Consider the following 20509-nt stretch of genomic DNA (forward strand, 5'->3'; position numbering starts at 1 on the left):
GAATGGAATAGGAGGAAGCGGGTGAAGAGACAGAGGGAGCTCTGCCTGCTGAAGCCTATTTTCTCAAGTTAATTTATCTACAGCCCTAGCCTGTTTTAAAGGAAAGGTCCCATCAGCCCATGTAACTAGCCAGCATAGGCGACAGACACAGCTGGATCTGTGTACCCCAATAACATCCTCAAATGTGTCTCTTCTCTCAACTGGGTTCTCTACGTTGTCCTCATTTTGTCCTTTGGAAGTAAGACAGTTACTGCTAGCTCTGCATGGATTCTATTCGATGATGTATGACTCCAACAGAAACGGTCACCTGACCCCTAATTTCAGATGTCTGAAATTGATCCTGGTTAATCTTGTTGAATGAACTGAGTCAGAAACCTAGGAAATAAAATGTCAAAAATGTCCAGCTTTCAACCCAAGAATAGGATCATCTTTCCCTAAAACATACCTGGACCACAGTTAAGGAGAAGTGAGTCCCAAGGAAGCATCGGGATGCTGTACCCACAAAATGTAGAGCAGGCAACAAGAGATGTCCGTGAACTTTTACTTCATTCGGTTCCCCTGGGTCCATTGCCTGCCCACTGATGGCTCGTTCATCCTCACAGACCTGCAGATCTCGGTCCTGTATCCAGAACCTAAGCTGGTCTTCCTCCACAGCCACCATCCCTTGGGTGAGCGTGCGGCTGACACAGATGTCAGTCCTATCTCAGAGATCCTGAGTAGGCTTTCTCTCATTTGGAAACTTCTTAGGTTCCCATATTATACATTTCTTTTGTTATACATAATGCATTCGTTGTACACAGTGAGAGATTTCATTATGACATTTTCATAAGTGTGTATTGTGAATTTTGCTCATATTGACACCCCATCCATTAACCTCCCTCGTCTCTGTCTCTGCCTTCCGACCGCTCTACTTACTCTTCCTAAATAGTCTCCCTTTTATTGTTAGTGTATTATCTTACACATGTTTTTAAATCTAGAGTCTGTATATCAATGAAAACATGATATTTAGCTTTCTGAGTCTGAATTTTTCACTTAATATGCTGACCTCTAGTTCTGGCCACTTTTTACAAATGATATAGCTGTATGCATGGTGTGTGTGTGCGTGTGTGTGTATGTGTGTTGATACATGTTCTTTATTTATCCATCTGCTGATGATTACCTAGGTTGAGTCTAGATGTTGGCTATTGTGAATACTGATGCAGCCGCGTGGGGGTTTGGGCACCTGTGTTATGCTGACCTAGACATCCAGTCTTTATTCAAGAGCGGTAGTTCCAATTTGAGTCTTTTGAAGAACTATACTTGTTTCCATGCTGGCTATAGAAGCTAAATTCCTACCATTGCTATATTCAGGTTCCTTTCTCCCCTCATTCTCAGTTTTTTTAGTTTGTTTCCTTGATAGTGACCGTTCTGCTGGAATGAGATGGAATCTCAATGTAGTTTTGATTTGCATGTTCCTGATGGCTAAAGATGTTGAGTGGTTTTCCCCTCATATATTTATTGTTCCCATAGCTCCTCTTCTTCGCTTTTACAGATCTGATAGTGCATGCTTAGTTCCTTCTGGAGCTTCTGCACCAGCCTAGATGCTCTGTGAGTGCAGCCACCATATCTGTAATAACTCCAAATATAGGGAGTACTTAATACATGTTTAGTGGCTTTAAAAAATGAGTGCAAAGCTTAAGATTTATCCTTACAGCAAAAGGAGAGCCCTGAAGGGTGTTCAGTGGATTCCCAACATATTTCTATTGCCTATCCAGTGAAATGCCCACCCCATTCCCATTGCTTCCTAGGCATCCATCCTTACCACCCATTCAAGCTGTCCCATAGTGATGGATTCCTGCCTCATCACCACAACTGCTCTCCTCTGAACTGTACTGCTCATTATCTCTACCACTCATTTATCAGCTCATTGAAGGCAGCCTTGGGACATCTCTGGAACTATATTAAACTGTTTAGGTCCTCTGCGAAGTGACTTAATTGTTCAGCTGATTACTCGGTTTCTCAAATAAACTTAGGAGAGAAACTATAAGAGAGACATAATACAGTGCCTCTAAATCCCATCGTGTGGCTCATGAATGGTAGCCTATCCACTCGTGTGTATTGAGAACATAATTGTACATCTTTTCCCAGGTTGCCAAGGTACTGTAATATAAAATCTAAAGGAGGTCTGTTCAATCAATAAAGGACTGAATACAGGAAAGTGTGGAAGAATAGCGGTGTTCTATTCTAAGCTGCCTGGAAAGTCTACCACTGAGAGAGAGAGAGAGAGAGAGAGAGAGAGAGAGAGAGAATACACACTCAAAATCTATACCATGGCTGAGTGGGGACCTCTCACTGGTCCCTGTTCTGAGATCCAGGTTGACCCTAGGGCAGCCCTATGGCTATCCTGTCTCTGAGCTCTCCCTCTGGCCTGGCCTCCCAGCAGGCAAATAGAAGCCATGGAGGGATGCTGCTTTTACTGGCTCAGTTTTTTTTTTCTGTAGGATTTTTCTTTTTTCAGTGTTAAAGGAACATTTAAATAAAACACAAATTCTTCTCATAATATGTGTTCAAATTTACCCCATTTTAACAAAGTTTGGGCATCGCAACCATATACAGGCCACATATTATGATAATCTATAATATTTGACATGGAGAAATATTTGTCAGCCTGTAAAAGAGCAGTCTACCTACATCACAGAGATATTGCAAGGAGTCAGAAGCTGGTATGTGTGGCACTGAAGTCTGTCTGTAGGATATAGTTTTTGTTCATAAAATCTGGAAATGTATAATCACATCGCAAATACACTATAACATGATTCATCACTATAGACTGGTCAAGCCAAGACCCTTAGACATGGCCTTCCAATTGCAATGTCATTCCTCATAGAAAACAGCCAATACGGATTCAACTTCCCTCAATCCCAATGTCATAGAAGAGCTAAGTTATGACTTGTCCCTCATCAGATTTTTCTTAGCATTTTTCTCGCTCCCTCATTCTCAGACATAACTTGGTTTTATGATGCCCTCTGTAAAAGAGGAGAAAAATGCTTTAACATCCTAAACACCACTAGCATTTGTGCCTGACACAAGGAGAAGGAGGCAGAAAAAGGTCGAACCAAACAGCTCTGAATTCTCATGCTAGACACATATTGAATTTTTAATGATGCAAATAATTCATAAAAAATGTATACACGTTCATAATGGGTAATGAAATTATCACCCTCTGATTAAAGAGATGAGACTAATGACCACAGCTCTATGAGTTTTCTTGGATGATTGATGGGAGAAATACACTTGATTTTATTGTGTTCATAATGAACGGACTACCAGGAGTTTAAGCCATGGTAGTAAAGTTGGAGAGAGAAAGAGCATTAATGGACAAAAATATGGCATATAGATTTCTTTAGCAGGGAGGAAGCTGGAGTATAATGAGAAGGTGGCACATAATGGTGAACAAGAAAAGAGGTAAAGCCATGGGGCAGTGGTCAGAAGGCTGCAGAGTTAGATTTATAACCTGAAAATTACATGAGGATATGAAACATTAGTGGCAGAGATTTTCAACAAATGACTGTGCACCCTTTTCTCTCCCCTTACCTCTCTCTCCCTCTCTCCTCTCACAGGTGTTGGTCACAATATTGTGAGACAGAAAATGACATGAAGCCAGAGCAGTCTGCTCTGCTTTCTAGACAAGGCATAATCTGGGTGTTTTCTGCATTTCATGAATCAAGTCCAACGTTGGTTACCCTTGAAACATGTAGTATGAAGTCTACTTTGTTGGATATTAAAATGGCTATACAGTCTTGCTTCTTTTCTCCATTTGTGTGGGATTCTTTTCCACCCATTCATGCTAAGGTGATGTCTACTAAGGTGTGTTTCTTGAATGTATCAAAAGGTTAGATCCTGTTTTTCTATCTTTTAGTTAGTCTGTGTCTTTTCACTGAGGAACTAAGACCACTGCTATTGAGAGTTTTCATGAGCAATGTCTATTGACTCTTGTTGACTCCAATAATCGCCTCCATCAAAGGTAACTTTGGAGGTCTCACGAGATGGGACAAGCTGTTTGGAGGTCAGTCAAACCTCTGAATGACAATTTCTGTACCTCCCTGGGAATCTCTGGGGACCTTTGTTCAAGTAGGGGTTCTTGGTCTCTACTTTAACAAAGCCATAGATATTAGGGTTGCCTGAGTGATGCTAACTTTGTGTTTATTGCTTGCATGTAAGAATTTTGGTCATGACTGACTTTGCAGTGATTAGGCCTCTACGTGAGCTTTGGACCCTAGGGGACTGAGAGACCCTGTTTGCCTATGTTAACCCTGGTTGGTGTCAATACATCTTCCATTAGGGACCCACCATAGTACTTGAGGCAGCCTTAGTCAGGTAGCCAGACTTCAGTCTGGTTCTCATGCCCTAGTAGACTCCACCTCCTTTTGAATCCAACAACATTTCTGTGTGGATGCTCCCTAAGTAGATGCAAGAGATTAGTCTCACAGTGGAGGGAGTTTATGACATATATGGCTTCTATGGTATATGTTTTTCTCTTGGAGGCAATCCAGACCAATCTACAGAGCATGGAAAGGAAACAGGATGTCTTAGTTGTGGTTCCTATTGCTGTGATGAAACGCCATGACCAAAGTAACTTGATGAGGTAAGGGTTTCTTTGGCTTGAGGTTCGAAGTCACAGTTCGTCATCAAAAGAAGTCAGGATAGGAACTCAAACAGGGCAATAGCAGAGAGCCACGGATGGGTGCTGCTTACCTGCTTGATCACCATGGCTTTCTCAGAATGCTTTCTTATGGAATCCAGGACTGCCTGTCCACGGATGCGAACACCCACCATGGACTAGGCCCACCCCCATGATTAAGAGAATGCACTGAAACCAGAACATATGGATGCATTTTCTCCATTGAGCTCTCCTGCTTTTAGATAACTCTAGCTTGTGTCAAATTGGCATAAGACTACTAGTACACAGGATGATGTGATCAAGAATTAGATAAATGGTTGTATCAATTAGCTAGAAATATGGAACAAACCACCCCCAAGACATAGTCATTATTTTCATTCACTTATTTTTTTAATTAGTTGAGCTTGGTCAATCCAGGATAGTCTCAGCTGGATTGTTCTGCTTCAAGCTATGAGCCTGGCTGGCTTTGGTTCCTTGCTTTCTGTTGAGCCCAAAACTTCTCTAAATAGCCAACTCTAGATCAAATCCGTGGGGACAGTAGCTATCTGGAGAAAGCTTTGCTCATGGTGGCAATAGGCACAGGAGAACGAGTCCAGACATCAAGTTCATATTTACATCATTCTACTGATGCTCCATTGGTCCAAAAAAAGCCAACATGGATAATGACGAGGTCAAAATGCAGGGATATGCATGTTAGCTAGAAAGAGAAGAAGGTGGAACAAGCAGGAAGAAGGTTTAGGGGGCAGCAAGGAAGACTCTCTCTGAGAGAAGGCAAGAGAATGAGTTTCACTGAACAGTAATCTTGTTCTACCCTAAACTCAGAAAGCCTGTCCCAGGGAGGTAAGAGGGTTAGTGTTGAAAGGAAGTATTCCGGGTACTTGGAGATATCATAGAAATGTAGAGTGGGTTCTCTTGCCTTTACTGCTAAACATTCCAAATGTAAATTCAAGCCCCAATTTCCATTTGCTAAGAGAGAAAACAAAAGCTCAGATGGTTTGGAAACATTTATAACGTCACTTCATCCCTTGGTGTCTGAATCTCTTGCGATCTAACACATGAACATACCTATTACACATCTTTGAGATGCCGCTACATGATTAATACCACAGACTTTGTCAATAAAAATTATGGGAGCTTTGTTGAGAATAAACCTGGGAAACATTTTCTAATCTAATCCTAACAGGAGAAAGGAGAGAGAGAGAGAGAGAGAGAGAGAGAGAGAGAGAGAGAGAGAGAGAGAGAGAGAGACCATAAACAGCATTTTCCCAGTGTTATAGCCTAAATATGAAATCCCTCCCAAGCATGTGTGCTCAATGATTGTTTCCAGCTGGTGGTTCTGTTTTGACAAGTTCTCCAAACTTTGGAAAACAGAGCCTATCTGGAAGATGTACGTGTTTAGCCTCATGTTTTGGCTCTCTCTCTCTCTCATTTATTCTCTCTCCTACTTTTCTCTCTCCCTCTCCCTCCCTTTCTCCCTGTCTTCCATCTTTTCTGTTTGCCGTGAAGTGAAAGCTCCTTTACCACACACTCATTCCCACCACCATGGTGTCCTGTCCAATGTATAGAATAAAGCAATCATAGATTGAACCCTCTGATACCATGAGCCAAAATAAACCATGTTTTCCTTGGAGTTGTATGACTCAGGCATTTTGTCATAGTGAAGGGAGGTGATTCATATAACAGGGAGAGAAAATGGCCAGAGCAAGAGAATGAGGGCTGCATAGAGACCCAGGCTGCCAGACTCTACGCCCTTCTCTCTTGGTCCTATAATGCCCAGATCAGGATAACCACCTGTAATCATGAACTTCCGTTAATATTTGTATGTGTAAGCACTGACCTATAATTGAGCATTTCTCTCAGGTAGCTGGGGGACCAGCAGATAGGGAAGCCAAGGCAGATGATGTTAATACATCCATCTCTCAGATGTGAAAACTGAGGGCTGAGGTTAATGAATTCATCTGTTTCATAATAGAAATAGGACCTTCTGGCTGTCCAGTTCTACCCTGAGACACCTCATTTGCATACAAGATCTGAAGCTGAAGACATTCTTGGGTCTCTGTCTCTCTTCTCTGCTTTTCCTGTTCTGCTGTATGTAGACCTGGCCAAGGGGCCTAGGGTGCAATTGAACTTTCCAGGAGCCCAGATTCTATGGAGACTTTGGCCTAACTTAATGCAGAGTGGTCTTTGCATTGTCTTGAGTCTTTCAGATGCTGCAGGGAGCCCTAAGGCAGATTCTCATTCGAAGGACACAGAAGGGCAGCTGGGGAATCTCTCAGGTATTTCCAAGAATCACAAGCTGCAGTCATGATCTCAGGTTACAAAAGTTGTCCAAGAAAAATCGTCAGTTTTAGGAATGCGTTTGGAGGTGACTGTCTGAGTCACCCAGAGGAAAGGATTATGCCTTCTGTCCCCTTGGCCTCTGCTGCTCCGGGAAGACATAATTTTTCATAAGGACTTACAGCAAGCAGGTGATTAGAGAACGCCGACTAAGCAGTAGTGAGGCAGGTGTTCCCTGCACTGGCAGGACGAAGCCCTCAATACCAATGGCACAAACACTCCTTTCTATTCCGACCATGGCAGTTCTCTCCCACCAAAGGTTCTTTGCTCCATCCTTGGGAAATTTGGGTTTTCCTGTTGATGAACTAAGTTCTTTCCTGGGAGTAAGAAATGTAAAGCAGGGTCTCACTGTGGGAGACAGTATCACAGTTTCCAGGCCTTGGGACTTCTGGTTTGCAGTGTAGCCCGTGAGAAGCCCAAGCATCCTTCTTGGCCTCACAAGAGGAAAAGCCAAGCAAATGAAAAGGTGTCTCCACTTAGATCCAGCAAGAGATCCAGCTACAGAGCAAGCAACTGACCCTGCCTGCGAGATTCAGACAGGCAGCTTCAGAGACTCATGGATGGCTGTTTGTAAAATGGGACGTCAGCTGGGGACGGAAGTCACCTTAGACCTGACCATGTGCTGAGTTCCTAGTCCTCAATACACTAACCAAAATTTGCTTCAAGGAATTACAAGGTGTACTAAGAGACAAAATTTTGAAAAACATTTTTATGAAGAGACAGAATTAGAACCAAAATCAGGGCAGGAAAGTTGGAATTATGAGATCAGGAATTCCTAACTATAGTTTCCATACCCAGGATTCTAAAGTCCCTAAGTTAGTGTGCTTGGGCTCAGTTTTTAACTCTACAGTGGTGTGCAAACAGCATGCATTCAGTATGCACTCAGAAATAACACTTCAAGTTGTGGCAGTTCACTGGAGCCTGGGTTATTGGTGTGTTATATAGTCCTTGCCCAAGACGCTGGGAGCAGTGATGAGCAATATGGCCTAGGCAGTCACGTGTTCCTGAGGAAAAGCCTCCAGAAACCCGCAGTATACCATGCTGTTCAGCCGCGACCTTCACTAGCTGGCATCTTCAGTGCACTTCTGTCTTACATCAGCTTCAGCTTCAGAAGCATGTGTTGGGGTGTAGCCCACAAGAAGGCAAACCTCTGCCATGGAAAAGTAGTATGTAAAGGGGGATAAGTCATTGTATCAGAGATAGAAACTTCAGGTAAAGATGAAACAAAAAGACATTCTAGAAATCAAATACCCAGGCACTTCTGTTATGAAGAAAAACAACAGGGTCCTTTTCATTGTAGAGTAAACAATCAGCTACAGTCACTTCCTTAGTCTCTTGTGTTTACAGTGTCCTGTGTACTATTTCCTCCAGCCTTGGCCCAATGGGTGTTGATTCAGTGATCTCTCTGCGTGGGCACAGAGCTAAATATTAGCATCCCACAGTGAGGAGGGTGGACTTGGCCTCCGCCCTTAGGAAGCTTATTGGTTTCCTTACTCCATCAACCATGCCAAAGGACTTCAGTCGGTAGCCAGGGACGGTTAGATGTCGCTCTTACCTTGAGTGCTACCACATGCTTACACACGTGGGGGGGTACCCACTCTACCTGCCTTCCAGGTGCTGTGCTAGGTACTGGGAATTCTGAGGTGAAGGAACCAGACAGCAGACTTACACTATACATAGGAGGTATAAAGTATGAAATAAGAAGGCTGTGTGGGTGGCTGGCACAGTCTGACTTAAGCCAGGGGAGTCTTAGGGGAGCAGAAGTTAGGAAGGCAAGTTCACCCTGATTCTTGGATGCGGTGGGGCTCAGACTCACAGAGGAGACCCGGCAATCCGCAAAGAAAATGCCAAAGAGGCAAAACGAAAGCTTTCATCTTCCCAGCTCCCAACAACCTGGTTTGTACAGAACTCTGGTGCCTCCTCCATGTAGATTAAGAGCTAGCCTAGCTTTCCAAGTACCCAAAGGCCCCAGTCGCAGCCCATCAATTAGTCTGAGTGAGACACACTGCAATGGCGCAATTGATTCACTTGGAGTAAGTTATCACACAGTCGGCTGCAAGGCAGGTCAAAAGATTTTTAATGCAGTTGCCTCCAGGCAACTATTAACATTCCCTCTGAGCAACAGGACCAGGGTACTTTCATTCCTCAATATGACGCCCCTCTTCTGTTACAGCCCAGTTAATTTTAGGAACTGCCCCAATTTAACACCCAGCTCACATGAGCTATACACCTTGAATAAATGCAAATCCAATCTCCGTAGCATGAATTATGGCCTGATGCTGAGCATCACCATGGCAACTAATGACATCACCCCTCACCCACACCCACCCCCATCAGCACCCCTGCCCCCACACCGACCTGCAGAAAAATCCAATTCCTCAAGGGTCTTTACATGCCTGAGGTGGGTGCATTCTTAGCTAACATGTACGTTCATAAATATTACTGTTGTCAGAGGTTCCTGGTAGGTATTTGCTGTCGTTCAGGGAAGTATATTCCCTTTACAGCAAGTGTGGTTTCTTGTTGTTGTTGTTCATGGGGATGGGGGAAGAATTCTAATGAAAATTACTCTGTGTATTTGATTAGCAACATTTGTTGATAACATATGGTCCAAAGAGGCTTCTGCAAATAAGAGGCTTTAAATAGTAAACAGAGATGTGGCTGAGATGGAGCAGATGCTCTCTGCAAACACACAGTACGAGGTGGCTTTACCGGGCGGGCGTTCTCCCGCCCTGCGCTCCCTTTCTCCCTAGATCAAAGGGTCCATTTTCAAAGCAGTGGCGCCATGTGGACCATTTGCAGAAATAATGGGCTGTGACGTTTGAGTCATCCCTGCCCCTGGAATATGGATTGTCTCCTTCCTCATGCTTCTTACCAGATATTAGGAATAGTGCCGTGTGACCAAGTGAGTCAGCGGGTTCAAACAGATCTCACTTGGAGCAGCTTCCGGCCGCTGCCGCAGGTCTAAAATGCATTGAGTCCCACACCTTTTTTCCCCAGGACTCGGCCAGTGGATTTTCTTGATATGGCCTGAGCTGTCTAAGTGTGCATTTAGAGTTGCCCTTGCAGGTGTGCTAGGTGAGCACACCATGCAGGTACTAATGGCACTAAACGTGGTTCCGTTGCTGAGCCGGCATTTCTATCCATTCTAACAGGGCTTGGCTTTTCTGTAAAAGATCAGGGAGTACATGCTTCAGGCTTATGGGCTGCGTATCTGAGTCGCAGCTACTTAACCAGACACTGCAATGCAGCAGCAATGCAGGGCAGCAGCCATGCAGCCTCAGACAGCCCGTAGTGAATGAGCATGGGTGCACGCCTATAAAACTGTCGTCATGCTTCAGACTGGAATTTCAGTGCAGCGTCGTGTATCACAAAATATTAAGCTGATTCCATTGTTTTCAGCCATTTGCAAATGGGGAAACTGGGACTTGAGTCTAGGGAGATGGTTTGGTGGGGAAGGCCACCTTCTGGGTAAGCATGAGGGCCAGAATTTGGATCCAGGCAGAAAACTGAGCATGCCCTCTGACCCCACATACCTATAGAAACTCCAGCAATGTGAGAGGAGGATGGTGATGGGAAGGCAGCTGGACGTGCCAGCTGGCCAGCCTAGCAGAAAACACATAGCTGGTTCAGTAAGAGGCCGTCTCAAGGGTGTGAGTCAGAGAGTGATAGAATGGGACATTCTGCTTCCCCGAGCCTCCACCCATACACACATGGGCACACACACACACAACATGTACACACAATACACACATAGGCATACACACAGGACTTCTTGAGAATATAAAAACCATTTGGGGGCTCATGAGCTATGCATAAGCAAATAGGCAGCTAGAAGTGACCCACAGGCCAGGGCTGAGCAACCTCTGGTCTATATCCCTAAAGTGAAGGCTCAATGCATTCTGTGTGCCTGTCATTGACTTAAACCCTATGTGTGCCATAGCTCTCTCCTAAAAATCCCTCCACTAACCTTCTGGGGTCAGTATTGCTCTTTGTATTGATTTTTTTTATTTATCATACATATAAATCAATGTACTAATGACCAAGCCCAGGCCCATGGGTCAGTTCCTGCTGCCTGTTTATTTATGTCCAGCTCATGAGCCCAAAGTGGTTTTTATACTTTCAAGAGTCCTGTGTGTACACACATGTATGTGTTGTATGTACATGTGGAATGTGTGTATGCATGCCTGTAATTTACTTATGTCCTCTTTTTAACCCTCCCCAATTGGTTTTATACAGATATTTGTATCTATGTATTATATCTCTCATATATGTATATATGTTACTGGTCCCATATATATACATGCTATATTATACTTGCCCCTTATACTCTCTTGTTTCCCCTCCCGCCTATTATATTCTTACCTCTTCTACTTCCATGTCTCTCTCTCTCTCTCTCTCTCTCTCTCTCTCTCTCTCTCTCTCTGTCTCTCTCTCTCTCACACACACACACACACACACATACTATGCATGTGAGAGAAAACTTTACACGATAATCTTAGTTCTATTTTCCTCTAAGTGACATAATTTCATTCTTTACGACTGACTAGTATTCCACTGTGTGTACACACATTTTCTTGTTTGTGTTAATGGGCATTTTGGCTGATCCCACATCTTGACTGCTCTGAACAGGAAAACAGTAAACATGGGTTGGGAAAAATCTCTGCAGTAAGGCCCTGGGGTCGTACAGGAATATACCCAGGTGTGTTGCACTGGATCATGCAATGTTTGTTTGGAGGAAATTCTGTGCTCGGTTCTGCAGGGTCTATACTGGCTTACATTCTAACCAACAGGATACGGGAGTTTTCCATTCCTACTTCCTCAACAACTGCTGTGCTTTACTGGGGCTAGCCTCTGACCGTGAGAAGATGGAATCTCAACATATTCATTTGTACCTCTAGGCTCAGTACCATTGCTAACTTATAGAAAGAAACCATGTCTCACATTCTTAAGAGCTGTCACTTCTGCACATGGGCTCTCCCTGAGGAGAACGTGGCACCCATGGGGACTATTTTACTATCATGCTGCACTGAGCAGCATGGGGCATGTCCTACTGATGCTGGACAATATCCTACTGATGCTGGACCTAGCAGCATGGGGGATGTCTTACTGATGCTAGACCTAGCAGCATGGGGCATGTCCTACTGACGCTGGACCATATCCTACTGATGCTGGACCTAGCAGCATGGGGGATGTCCTACTGATGCTGGACCTAGCAGCATGGGGGATGTCTTACTGATGCTGGACCAAGAAGCACAGGGGATTTCCTACTGATGCTGGACCATATCCTACTGATGCCAGACCTAGAGGCATCTCATGTGATGATTTGCTTGGAGTGGATACCTAGAGATCACATCCCTGATGAAGACCTAATTAGGTACAGTCCCTAAGCTGTGGTGCTTAGGTATTAGTCAACTCGGTTGTCCTCCAAGTTACTCGCTTGTGCCTTCTTACAAAAGGGCTCACAGTGGACAGGTGCAGGTGTCTCACCACGCATGGATTCATATTGGGAGGAATGACAATAGGTGGTGACTTTCCCATAGTCTCCATTTATGTGCTTGTGGCACTTTCTAACCTTGTCACTGGCACCCACATTTCTCCCAACCCTTCACTTTGGGAGCCAACCATTTTTTGACCTGCAAGCATCCATGCCTGGTTCCCCTGAGAGCCATCAGATGCAGTGCTCTGCATGCTGCCAGACATCACAGGCATTCGGAGTCACCACCACCCTAAAGGAGATGGAGGCCCAGTACCAGAGGCTCCCACAGTCATGGTTATGTCCTGTCTCACTTCCACAGTCCCCCCACCTTTGACATCATGGTTCACATTCTGTCAGCCCTCCCTTTCTAGCTAACAAACAGGATTTACTGGGTATCAACCACTGTCCTTGGTGCAGGGCGTAGGATTTGCTGAAAATGTTGTTTTCCCCCAAACAACTCGGTGTGTGGAGAGGAAGCCAGTTACACAGAGGTTTCTGTCAGACTGTGAGATGTGGCTGCATCCGAAGTTTGTGAGAAATAGAGAAGTCTGGTTCAATCCGGGGGCGGGGGGGTGGGTGGAGGTTGGAGATCAGAAACCCAGAGTTTGAATAACATGATGGTGATGGGCCGAGGTCCTGGCCCAGCTACTTAACCTCCTCAAACCTAACTTTTCTCTGTCTATAAAAGCATGAGGCAACTGGGTGTCCTTCACAGAGCAGCCAGGAGGCTTAAATGAGATGACCCACACAAATCTCTGAGCTGGGGGGGGGGGGAGGTCGTGACAGACATAAGCCTCTGATTGGTGGCTCTCTGTAAGCTAGCTGTACAAGGTGACTATGGTGCCACTGGTGACAGAATCCCAGAAAGGACAACTCACCCATCAGATTATATCTGCCTTGTGTGCAGAGGGAAGTCAGTCAGTTAACCTTCCCAGCCTTGGCTCGAGATAAATATTATCAGCCTCTGGTCTTTTCAAATCAAAGTGCAGTGGTGTTTCCTTTCTGGGGGGCTTTCAAAAGGAGGTTTTCATCTTCGCAGCCATAGTCGATGGCACAGCGGGAGAAAAGGGCACGGAAAATACAACAAAGAGAAGTAGATTTGTTTATTGATGCATGGCCCATGGAAACCCCAAAGACTGCCATGCATCTCCACTGGCTGGTTTGTATGTACGTCCAAGGTAGCATTGTAGAAAACACATTAACCACAGGAAAGAAACCCAGAGCCCAAGGTGAGTCAGAATCCCAGCAATCCAAAATGGAGCTTCCCTGGGGTTGCGGGGATAATGGATTATCCAAGCATGTATGTGGTGGAATGAAGGAAGGACGGGATATGGCGTGGAGTTAGACTGTCATTTCTGTCCCTTGAGTACCGTGGGACACATTACAGAATCCCTGTGCCTTAGCATCCTCATCTGTAACTATGGGTTCGTAAATGTAGACATTTCACAGAACTGTTAGCAAGTTTTTTTAAAGAGGATAATATGCAAATATAACTTGTGATTCTTCTAAAACAGTTATTGCAGCAGCATGGAACTGTCTGGGTACCAGTTATGATAAGGAAGCCAGTTCTTGCCCAAGCTGGAAAAAGACAAAGAGTAGACATTTTCATAACTGTTTTTTCTCCACAGGACAGAGGTGTAGGAAGGGTCTGAGGATTAAGTCTTCTTGGTAGGAGGGAGCTGGCAGTAGCCCTCACTGAATCCAATCCTTCAAGCAGTATAGAAGTTTCCTTTCAATAGCCCAGGACAGGCACAGTCACTGCACAGCCGTCTTCCAGCCAGTATCCTCAGCCCAGGGAGACTGACTCCACACTGGCTTCAGAGGCCTGGGGCAGGATGTCTCAGAGGCCTCCGGCTCAGGAGGGGCCCTGGTTTGCTTTAGTGTTCTCCTGCGGCTGTCTTGCAATTCTCGGTGATTTTGTCTGTAAGGGCGCACGCGGAATGAAGTCCCCCTAGGCGATGGCACAGAAAAAGTGCTGAGGAAAAGAAAAATCCCTGATGGTTTCATGCTGTTTTAAATATGTTTGTGTGCACATGTGTGTGTGTTTCTGTCTGTGTGTTTTTTTGTCTGTCTGTCTGTGTCTGTGTGATTTCACCCTGAAGGATTATGTAGCTGTTCCTCTTACATTTAGTTCATGGCATTGGCTTCATGAAATACAACATTGAAACTAATGGTCATGTTTCCACAATTTCATGAAAGAGGACATAAAAGCAGCCAATAAGCACAGAGCAAAATGTGAAGCCCACTAACAGTCAAAGGAGTACCCGTGAGGGAGGAAGAGAGGGATCATCCTTTTAGAGCACTTGCTGTTCTTACAGACTGCCCAGGTTTGTTCCCCATCACTCACAGGGCCGCTCACAGTCACCCTGACCCTCACTCAGTTCCAGAGGTCCAATCCCCACTTCAGGCTTCCGTATGCCCTACACACATAAGCGGGACACGTCCATTCATCCGCGCAAAGCACTCATACACATGAAACAGAAATAAATACATCTTTTTAAAGAATTCTCATAAAATGATCATGACAAAATAGGCCAGCGACAAGGTGAGAAGCAATGCCCTGGGCAGACTAAGAATGATGCCCTTGGTTTATACTCAACTCCAGATATAGGGTGGTCATTTGTCTTTACATGAAGTGCCTGAGGAGCAGGTATCACAGACTCATGTTCACCGCTGTATACATAAATGATAAAAGTGTTTCTTGACGAGGAAACACCTCTCCTCTAGATCTCTATCCCAAAGAAATTATCAACCAAGGTAAATTCTTTAAATAATATCTTATATCCATCTCGGTTGCTATGATAGACTAATGGTTACATAAACTACAATGTATTTATACAATGTAGAGCTGTAGTCATTAAAACCAGATTTTAACAAATGCCTGGCAGTATGGGAAATTGGTTATATAATGTAAAAACAATCTGTAGATAAAAGCTGTTGTCTGTACTATTTCCTGGCCCTGTAAAAGAACATATATTTGATACTACTTGTTCATCCAAAAATATTTATCCATGCCTTCCATGTATGTATGACACACTATGTTAAGTTGTAAGGGTTGTAATATAAATGAACAGAACCGTGTTCTCGTGGAGTTGAGAAAATATAACACAATTCTCAAGTTAGCCATCATGAGTACGCCCATTTAGCACAATTCCCTGGTGGCTGGAAGCAGAACAAGATGCTGTTCTAAAGACAGGTTTGTACCTGGGCTCAGCTTCCACTATGAGATCAGAGGATGTATTCTCCCTGAAGGTGACATTTAGGCCATCCCTGACAAGGTAGTAAAAGTAGAGAGAAACCCTGCCACCTGAGAGAACTGTGCAGGTGACAGGCAGTCCAGCAAAGGCAAGAGAAGCAGGTGACAGGGAGGTCACAGGAAAGGGTCAGTGCTGCATCGTGAAACATGCCCGGGGTGGCCTAGAAGGTAACGCCTGCTCAGTGCAAGCGGCGACAGGACCACAAGATCTTCTATTTTCAGTTATATAATGGATAGAGGCGCAGCCTCAGTGCGGATGAAAGGTGAATAAAGAAACCACTTCTGGGCTCTCTGGTGTGAGCCAAGCCCTGGCTCCACCCCCATGCTGGATAATCCAGACTCTCTTCGGGGCTGATACATCTCCTCATCCCTAGCCTTCCATCTTGCAGACCCTCTTGGTGGTAAAGCGCCTCTCAGTCCTCTTTTCCACTTCTCCTTGAGAGTGCCTCCCCGTGTCCCGTGGCTGCTGAAGTCCCTCTGTCAGGACAGACCAAAGTTCCGCTGCCCTGAAGCAGGTGTTCCAGGGCCGAGAGAAAAGGCTGGTGAATGTGTGATATTGTTTGCAGGGAAGAGAGCATCAACAGGAACCTCTCTGACTTCCCCTGGCGCTAGGCACTCTGGGAAGGCCCTTGGTGAGTTTCTGCCTTGTATCCGCCTCCTAAGTTAATCAACACTTTTCTGTCACTCTGGCAGCTTTGGGGCACTGGGACTGGATGTGACAGTCGACGCTGCGTTAAATTAACCAAGAGCGACCCATTACCAAGGTGCACACTGAATCTGACATTCTCTCCACAGCTGGGGCACCCAAGGCGACTTCTCCACCACGCATGCGCTGCCAGCTGTTAAAGTAAAGCTTTTCACCGAGAGCACTGGCGTCCTGGCCCTGGAAGACAAGGAGCTCGGGCGGGTGAGTGCTCCCTATGGCAAGGGGCACAGAGTGGGTGTCTTGGGTACCTCTCCTGCCCCGAAGTCATGAGCAAGCAAATGCCGAGGGGCCTACAGCCTGGACCGTGCCGTGTCACCTGTGACAAGACCTTGAGCCAGTTTCTCAACCAGAGCCACAGGGTGTCCTCCATACACTCTGGCCAGCATGGGTGTGTTTCAGAGGACAGGCTTGGGAGACTCCACACCATCAGACTGGAGAGCTGTTTATGGCAAAGCTATGCCATGCCTCTGATTGGCTTAGTATGAGATTTGTGGCATTAAACTGCCTAACCTCCTGGCAGCATTAAAATCAACACATTTGGATAAAAGAAGAACAAATAGAAATTAGTGTTTCAATGCTGACATTCAAAATATAAACACTTGAATTGTTTGCCTTACCCTCAGGTAGAAAACACTGTAAAAATGACAGATTTGGGACCCTCCTGTTGGAGAACCAGGGTATCAGTTAACCAATTGACTGAGCCATTAAACAGCTTTAAGGAAAGCACCCTTGACTGCCTTGGAAACATGCCCACAATGCCATGCTCTGAGATGTCACATATAGTTAAGGTATAGGTGAAGTTGACTGTAAACAGGGTTTTTTGTTTTTGGGTTTTTTTTTTTAATCTCTGCCAATATCAGGTGGGAACAAAAGAGAGTCAGGCAGGCTGTAGGGTACTCCTGCACAGAAAGACCCCCTTCCCATCCAACGGAGAACATCCCGCCCCACCCACTCATTGCCAGCAGAGATCAGACCCAGGGATACAGTGATCAGAATAGCTTCAAAATAGTGCTCCAACTCTCCTGGTAGAGATGAGGCAAATCGTTTCTGTGGACTGTGAGAAACCTGTCCAGACCCAGAGTCACAGAGAGCCCAGCCACCCCAATTCCATCCTCAGGGATGCTGTACTGGCAACGGCACTAGGCTCAGCCCTTGAGGGATTTCATAGATGTCCCCCAAGGCAGATACTCACTCAAGCCCGGAGGTACCCAGTGGCTTGTGAGGAATGCTGACAGCTCACCAATCATCTTCACACTGCCTGACCCCCATGGAGAACTAGTTAGAGTGGTGGAGGCCGTGGGATTGCTGCTGTCCATACAGGGACTTGCTTTTTGGTGACTGGACGCTAGCTTCTTTCTCCTTCATGCTTCAGGAACTCTCGGCTGACTCTGAGGTGCAGGCAGCACCATGTTTCCCAAGTGCAGTCATTCTGTACACCACACGGATGCATGTGGTGAGCTAGTTTTACCAAGCAGAGCAGAGCCTCCCACCGGAGTCCTGGGGTTGGCTTCATCCCTTCAGCCATCTTGAGTTTATTCCATCTGTGTTACATCTCACATGCATAAAATTTTAAAAATAAGCAAATTTTTCTAATTTACTCTTAAAAATAATTTCTTGAGAGTAGGGAGAGGTCTCCACTCTCCATGACCACCCTCACTCCCAACTCCGGCCCTTCAGAGTATCCGTGGGAGTGATTTACATATTTCCCACATTTTTAACCAAAGGAGCCCTCCTTAAGTGAAGAAAAGACTAAGAGAGGTTAAGGTATATATGATTATATATGGCTATATGTGCCTCTTTTAATAAAACAGGCACAAATTATACATATATACATATACACATTGGTTGATCTCTTAGTCCAGTGTAGCCCATGCTAACCTGATTCCTTTTGCACAGCTGTGTAGTATTTCAATTGTGTATATAGGTTTGATTTAATTAATCTAGTGATTGATATTTAGAATAATTCATCTCTGGAGGTATAAACAATGCTTTGCTGTGCTGCCTTAGCTATATTTTTTGTATGTGTATATCATATCAGACCTGTATGAAAAAATTTCCTAAAAGAACTATTTTGCTGATCGAAATCTGAATTTTGACAGAGACTTCCAGATTGTCTCCTTGTCAGTTTATACATGCACACGCGATGTGAGTGTGCCCATCCTCCATGCCACTTTGTACATGCACATGCAATATGGGTGTGCCCATCCTCCATGCCAGTTTATACAGGCATACATGATGTGCGTGTGCCCATCCCCATGCTGTCACCAGCATGGCAGGGTTAGCACATGTATCCAGCATATGCAATGGCAGGGCTTGCTGGATGTGATCGTTAATGTTGCCCACAGGGTGAACAGAAATCAACTCAGGTAGAACACCTTAACTTCCAACACTTACAAAGCACAGGCAGAAAAGCTATGAGTTATTCATTGTGCTTGAGTCCTGGGAAGAAAGCCCACAGCAAGAGGTGGACCCTTTGAGAAGCGGGATTGCCTTTCCTGGAGAATGGAAGCAGGTTGGAGAGAGAAACGGGCTTAGGCCAGAGGTCAGCCTGAAGAAAGAAAAACACCCAGGGTATGGCAGTCTCCGCAAGCTAGCCCTGCACCCATACCAGGAAGAGGAGCTCTGATCGCTGGAGTTCAGCTTCCTGGAGGGGTGGCAGCCAGTTCATATTCCTACATCAACTCACCAGTGCGACACCTGTCCCTAAAGATAACTGGATACCATCGCAATTGACAAGGTGCCACATAACTCGGCACCCTTGGGGGCCGCTCCCGAGGTCCTGCAGATCCAAATTCGCATTGCTCTGCCTCTGAGTACATTGGCTCTGATTTCAAACATCTCATATTCTTTAAATCAACTTAGACTCCTTATCTATAATTTATATTCTATATGTCATGAAAGAAATGCAAATGCTATATAAATATTCTTTTTTGTGCTGGTTAGGAAATGAAGACAATAGGGAAATTCTGTATGTGCTCAGTGCAGATAATTATTTTCTTCCCAAACGTTTTTAAATCTTTGGTTGGCCAAACACTTGACTGTGGAATGTCAGATCCAGAGGATCAACTACAGTCGTTTCTCTTCATCTAGGGCTTATGTTTTTGAATGTATATTAATATAAAAGCAACAAATATAACATAAAATTCTAGTGTATTGTTATCAGGCTAATTGATCAAAACTACTTGACAGCAATGGAGTATGACAGAGCCCTTCGTGGCCTAGCTTTGCCCCAACCCTCCAGACACCAAAGATTGGAGCAGTACAGCCAAGCAAAGTGGATCTGACACATTGCCTAGCAGCATTTTCCAGAGCAAAAGCCCCTTTAAGCTCCTTCCCCCCAAAGCACAACGAGAGGGACCCCCCAGGAGCCACCAACTATGACCTATGTGTGGCCCTGTATGGGTCTCTCCCCCATCTAAGTCTCTCATTTCTTGCCCTTCTGTCTCCCCACGACATACTCACTCAGGCTTTGAAATGTTTCTCTTCCTATGATGGTGCAAGTTAGAAAAGGAAAAGTCCCAGACCTGTCTATCATGAATGTCTATTTCTTATTGAGAGGCTACCATAATTGATGGGATATGGCCAGTGTTCTTTCTCCCAGGTTACTCTGCTACTTCTGAATCTTAGCAAATACAAAACAGGCTCTCAAAGTCACCACCCTTGCTCCTACAGACCAAGCCAAGCAGAGAAAGAAGGAAGCAACAGAATATTTTATCCTTAGTTATGACTATGGCCTGAGCCAGCCATGGTTAATAGAGAAATATCAGGAGTGGAACACGGGCTAATTGTCACATTTTCACATCAACACGTCAAATACAAAAAAAAAAAAAAAAGACTGTGTACTGCCTCTGTTTTCCGAAAAAACATATTTTTTTCCCTTACAGGTTATCCTCCACCCCACCCCTAACAGCCCCAAACAATCTGAGTGGCACAAAATGACAGTCTCCAAAAACTGCCCCGATCAAGACCTCAAAATCAAACTTGCTGTCCGAATGGATAAGCCTCAAAACATGAAGCACTCCGGGTAAGTGTTTCCTTCCCAGTTGGAGATGTGTGTCCATTGCTTTCTAGAGA

The 20509-nt window shown here is 44.9% G+C and overlaps 1 protein-coding gene across 5 annotated transcripts in view; it reads left to right on the forward strand.

Annotated features, from left to right (window-relative positions):
• Positions 1 to 20509, forward strand: part of Cadps (calcium dependent secretion activator) — a 449091-nt gene that overhangs the window by 251164 nt on the left and 177418 nt on the right. For all 5 annotated transcript variants that reach the window (XM_057770611.1, XM_057770615.1, XM_057770612.1 and 2 more), the window contains exons 7-8: positions 16525 to 16636; positions 20320 to 20459. In XM_057770611.1, the coding sequence (XP_057626594.1) occupies positions 16525 to 16636; positions 20320 to 20459 (252 nt within the window). The remainder of the gene's footprint in view (positions 1 to 16524; positions 16637 to 20319; positions 20460 to 20509) is intronic.

This window comes from Chionomys nivalis, chromosome 5 (assembly GCF_950005125.1).
Source record: "Chionomys nivalis chromosome 5, mChiNiv1.1, whole genome shotgun sequence".
Taxonomy (NCBI): Eukaryota; Metazoa; Chordata; class Mammalia; order Rodentia; family Cricetidae; genus Chionomys; species Chionomys nivalis.